The following is a 5,753-nucleotide window of genomic DNA, read 5'->3' as shown; positions in this document are numbered from 1 at the left end:
GATAATAATAATAATAATAATAATAATAATAATAATAATAATAATAATAATAATAATAATAAGAACAACAACAACAACAACAATAACATATATAATGCATTTTAAACCTTAATTTAAATTATTAATAAATATTTTTTACTCTATATGTTTAATTTTTATCTCTTTTACGATTTTTTTATTTATCATGAATTATTTTTTTCTATGGAAAGTCAATATTCTTACCATCTTTATTAATAGCAATTTATATAGTGGGTCTGGCCAAACGCGAAGACGCACTCGGACCTATTTGTGAACACGTTTGGGCGAGTCTAAACTCGTCTCTCCGGGGAAGGTTTAAAACAAGGCTAAGTTTATGAAACGACCCTAACTCTATAATAAATAAATATGCGGAAAATTTTTTTTTTTTATACTATTAAATAAACTATGTACATATATGCCCATACATATATGCACAAAATAAAAAGATTTAAAAATAACTAAATAAATAAATAAATAACTAAATACTTAACTAAAATTTGCATTCTTTAAAATAATTAAATATCTGAGTCAATTGTTTAATTAAAATACTGCATAATAAAAATGAATAAAAAGTGTGCATGCACTGAAATATTAATTAAAATATTCGAGACTTCCAACTGCTATAAAATAAGATAAACTGTATCATGCTGACAAAAGTAATAACATGCATAGTGACTCAGAATATTTCACGGTCACGGGGCCACTGCATGTGAAACGACCCTAACTCTATAATAAATAAATATGCGGAAAAAATTTTTTTTTTTTTATACTTACTAAATAAAATAAGTACATATATGCCCATACATATATGCATAGAATAAAAATATTTAAAATGAATAAACAATTAAATACTTAAATAAAAATGCATTCTTAAAAATATAATAAATATCTGAGTCAAACATTAATTAAAAATATACTGCATAAGTAAATAAAAGTTTGCATGCACTGAAAATATTAAATAAATATTCTAGACCCTCAATCTCTGAAAATAATAAAAAATGTATCATGCTGACAAAAATATTAACATGCATAGCGACTCAGAATATTTCCCGGTCACGGGGCCACTGCATGCATGCTCATACGTCCTCGCCTCCGGTGGGTACAATGTCATCCTCAACGTACTCACCTGCACCATACCAGTGTAGTGAGCCTAGAGGCCCAACATGCTAACATAACAAGGGTTTAAATAATTTTAAACCAATTTAATACTAATACATACATATACATGAATGAGCATGCTTAAAAATTTCATAACATAACTTACTTAAACAAACATAAATACATAACATAATACATAACATTATTGAGCAATTCATTTTCTAACATCGCATGGTTGTATCCGTAGTGTAACCTTAAATCATACATTAAATACTGATCAGCGTGGAAACCTACGTACGTGGCCGGTGACGAATCACCTCTTAAATTGGCAGTAAACTGCCCTTCAATCATATGGGGACGAATCCCCCTTAAATTGTCACACTACTTCAACTTCCAACATAAAATATTTTTATTGCTCAACTTAAACATTAAATCATGCATAAAATATTATTTCATGAATGCATGTACTTGAATAAAATATGTGTCCATCATATATATTTAATTTAATTTCTTATTAACATATAAATATTAAAATAACTCAAATGCATAAAAATAATTAAATATATAATCAGGACACATGCAAATTTTCTGATGGATGGTCCTGGACTGCTGGCCCTACACTCAAGCCCATTAACTTAAAACTGGCCCATTAACATACTTAAGCCCATTAACTTAACTTTAAGCCCAAATAATTAGTCTAAGCCCAATTAAATTAAATAAGCCCATTAAAATTACACTAAGCCCAATAACACTTAAACTGGCCCAATGGGCCCAAAAACCCAAAGACTGGCCCAATAACTTTTATGGGCTCAAAAGCCCACAAAATTAATGGACTAACCTAATTAAAATTTTAAAAGTCCAAATAAAATTATTTGGGAGTCCAAATAATTTTATTTCAATTTATTAGTCTCAAAAACACATAATTTTGTAAAATACTTAAAAATTAAAATACTAGAGCCCGGCCCACCAAACTCGGACCCGAACTCACTGACCCGACCCACTACCTAACCGACCCGACCCGGACCACTCAGACCCGACCCGGACACCTAAACTAGCCCAGCCCGATCCCCCTCCCCCCCTTGCCTCTCGGCCGTGAGCAGCAGGCCCTCTTGGCCTGCTGCCGGCCGGCTCCGGCCGCCCCTGGCCGGAGCGCCGCCGCCCGGACGTAGCCCACGTCCGGGCGGAGCTAACCCATGCCTAGCCCCAGCCCCATGCACGACTGAACAGTGAACCCGAAGCCTCTGAACCCCTAACCCTAGCTGTGCTCGGCCGAAGTCTATGATGAACAAGGCGACCTCCTGGGTTCGTTTGGCTCGAACCACTCGAGCCAACCGAACCCAGACCACCCACTCGCACCCCAGGGAAGCCAGCCATCAGTCTAACCAAACCATGGAGAGGAAAAACGTGAGATATGCATCAAAATCGAATCACAAGGCACTACATCAATAAAGAAACCATTTTTTTTTCTGAAAATTTCTTAAACCAATTCGGATGCCTACCTTATCAGTCGGATATACATACTGATATAGAGAAAAATTTAAGAAAGGAACATGCCTTTCACCGTAGGACGAAGAGAAACGAGCGTGAGACGACTTCCGGGACGACGGGACGACGAGCAACTTGAAGCTTCGAAGAAAAATGGCTATGGAGTCACCTTGGAGCTTGCTAGGTCGAAGATGGTGAGGTTTTTCTGTGGGGGAGGCGGCTGAAGAGTGGAATGATCGGCTAAGGGGGAGGGTTTGGGTAGAAATTTAGGTTTTAATAATTAAGGAAATAGGTTTTTAGGTTAATTAATAATACTAGGAAAATATAATATAAATTTAAACATTCTAAATAAAAGTTCAAATCAGAAAATTAGATTAACATTTATAAAATCCCGAAATTAAAATTTAGGGGAGTTTTAAAGATAATTAAAAATCATAATTTTGGCTAATTTTGGATAAAAATGACCCCTAAAATTAAATAAAATTAAATACTTAAAATTTTGAGATAATAAAACTCAAAATAATATTTTAAGGCTCTAAAAAGGCTCATAAAATAATTTGGGTGGAAAGTTGTCATCTCGTCCGTCCACGGTCCCGTCTACGCGATCAAATAATTAAAATACTAAAAATCATAAAAATTACTAATTATGGGTTAAATGCTTAAAAATAAATTAAATCATGCACAAATAATTCACATAATTATTTAACCCATAAATCATAAATTTAAATAATTAAATATCTTAATTATGCAGGCGGATTTATGTAATTAAAAATACCGGGTGTTACAATTCTCCCCCCCTTAAATTGAATTTCGTCCTCGAAATTAAAGTACTTACCCGAACAACTCCGGGTAGCGAGTCCTCATATCCTCCTCGGTCTCCCAAGTAGCTTCCTCCTCCGAGTGATTCAGCCACTGGACTCTGACCATCGGTATGACCCGCGTCCTAAGCCTCCGCTCCTCTCTAGCCAAGATCCGCACTGGTCTCTCCTCGTAAACAAGATCTGGTGGCAACTGTAAGGGCTCAAAATCCAACACATGCGACGGGTTGGAGACATATCTCCGAAGCATGGATACATGGAATACGTTGTGCACTGCCGCTAGCCCTGGAGGTAGAGCTAAACGATAGGCCAACGTGCCAACTCGCTCCAAGATCTCAAATGGCCCTATGTATCTCGGATTAAGCTTGCCTCTCCGCCCAAAACGCGCTACTCCCTTCATAGGTGACACCTTCAGGAATACGTGATCCCCTACTGCGAACTCCAAATCGCGTCGTCTGGCATCTGCATAACTCTTCTGCCGACTCTGCGCTGTCCTCATCCTGTCTCGAATCTGCGTCACAATGTCAGCTGTCTGCTGCACAATCTCTGGACCCAACAAAATCCTCTCTCCAACCTCATCCCAATGCACCGGAGATCTGCATCTCCTCCCATAGAGTGCTGCATATGGAGCCATACCTATAGACGACTGAAACCTGTTGTTATAGGTAAACTCCACTAATGGCAGTCTAGTCTCCCAAGATCCTCGAAAATCGATAACACAAGCTCTCAGAAGATCCTCGAGAACCTGGATCACTCTCTCGGACTGACCATCTGTCTGGGGATGAAAAGCTGTACTGAACAAAAGTCTAGTCCCCAAAGCTGTGTGCAGACTCTTCCAAAATGCTGAGGTGAATCTCGGATCTCTGTCTGACACAATAGACACTGGTATGCCATGCAGTCTAACAATCTCTCTGATGTAAAGCTCTGCATACTGTGTCAAAGTGTAGTTAATCCTTACCGGCAAGAAATGAGCTGACTTGGTGAGTCTATCCACAATCACCCAAATCGCTGTACACCCTCTGGTACTCCTCGGTAAGCCAACTACAAAGTCCATCGTAATATTCTCCCACTTCCATTCCGGAATAGGGAGAGGTCTAAGAAGTCCTGCTGGACGCTGATGCTCTGCTTTGACTTGCTGACAAGTCAAGCACTCTGACACCACTCTCCCGATGTCACTCTTCATCCCGGGCCACCAATACAATAGTTGCAAGTCCTTGTACATCTTCGTACTTCCGGGGTGACTGGAGTACGGAGATGCGTGAGCCTCTGTCAAAATCTCAGCTCGCAACTGATCGACGTTCGGTACCCACATCCTCCCACGGTACTGAACGATGCCATCCTCCACTGTATACAAGAGATTTCCTCTAGCCTCATCTCTCTGTCTCCATCGCTGTAACTCCTCATCGGTGGACTGCCCCTCTCTAATCCGATCTCGCAGAACTGGCTGCACCGTCAACACTGACAAGCTCGGTGCATGGCCACTCGGATAGCACTCCAAACCAAATCTCTGAATCTCGGTCTGTAGTGGTAACTGCACAGTCAAACATGATACCACTGACGACTTCCGACTCAAAGCATCTGCCACTACATTAGCCTTACCCGGATGGTAGCTAATGTCACAATCATAGTCCTTCACCAATTCCAACCATCTGCGCTGTCTCATGTTCAACTCCTTCTGGGTGAAGAAGTACTTGAGACTCTTGTGATCGGTGAAAATCTTACACTTCTCGCCGTAAAGATAGTGCCTCCAGATTTTCAAAGCGAAGACCACTGCTGCCAACTCCAAGTCATGCGTCGGGTAGTTCTGCTCATGAATCTTCAACTGTCTCGACGCATACGCAATAACCTTACCACACTGCATAAGCACTGCGCCTAAACCAAGTTTAGACGCGTCGGTGTAAACCACTAACTCCTCATGTGGTACTGTCATCGCTAACACTGATGCTGTAGTGAGTGCTTCCTTCAGCTGATCGAAGCTCCTCTGACAGTCTGAACTCCATATAAACTTCGCATTCTTCTTGGTCAAGGAAGTCAAGGGTACTGCAATAGAGGAAAAACCCTTGATGAACTTCCTGTAGTATCCGGCCAATCCCAAGAAACTGCGAATCTCTGAAGCATTCTTCGGAATGCCCCAATTTTGCACTGCCTCCACCTTAGACTGATCGACTGCAACTCCATCTCTCGAAATAATGTGGCCAAGAAATGCCACCTGCTCAAGCCAAAACTCGCACTTGCTGAACTTGGCATACAACCGATGCTCCCTCAAAGTCTGCAATGCGGTCTGAAGGTGCTGTCTATGCTCCTCGATGCTCCTAGAATAGATCAAAATATCAT

The 5,753-nt window shown here is 40.0% G+C and overlaps 1 protein-coding gene across 1 annotated transcript; it reads right to left on the bottom strand.

Annotated features, from left to right (window-relative positions):
- Nucleotides 1–2,313: 2,313 nt before the first annotated feature.
- Nucleotides 2,314–3,918, bottom strand: LOC140878225 (uncharacterized). The gene is made up of 2 exons (XM_073281830.1): nt 3,437–3,918; nt 2,314–2,494 (listed from the first exon to the last, which is right to left on the bottom strand). The coding sequence occupies exons 1-2, from the start codon at nt 3,916–3,918 to the stop codon at nt 2,314–2,316; spliced, it is 663 nt and encodes a 220-aa protein (XP_073137931.1).
- Nucleotides 3,919–5,753: the final 1,835 nt, after the last annotated feature.

The sequence above is a fragment of the Henckelia pumila genome, chromosome 2, assembly GCF_033568475.1.
Source record: "Henckelia pumila isolate YLH828 chromosome 2, ASM3356847v2, whole genome shotgun sequence".
Lineage (NCBI taxonomy): Eukaryota > Viridiplantae > Streptophyta > Magnoliopsida > Lamiales > Gesneriaceae > Henckelia > Henckelia pumila.
Note: the sequence above shows the minus strand (reverse complement) of the source record. Positions and strands in the feature narration are given on the sequence as shown.

Bases quoted from the DNA above. Each gene is read 5' to 3' on its own strand.
- LOC140878225 (XM_073281830.1), bottom strand. From the start codon at position 3,918: ATGAGGACAGCGCAGAGTCGGCAGAAGAGTTATGCAGATGCCAGACGA. The intron at 2,495-3,436 runs GTAAGTACTTTA...TGGTTTGGTTAG, and splicing joins CGCTACCCGGAGTTGTTCGG to ACTGATGGCTGGCTTCCCTG.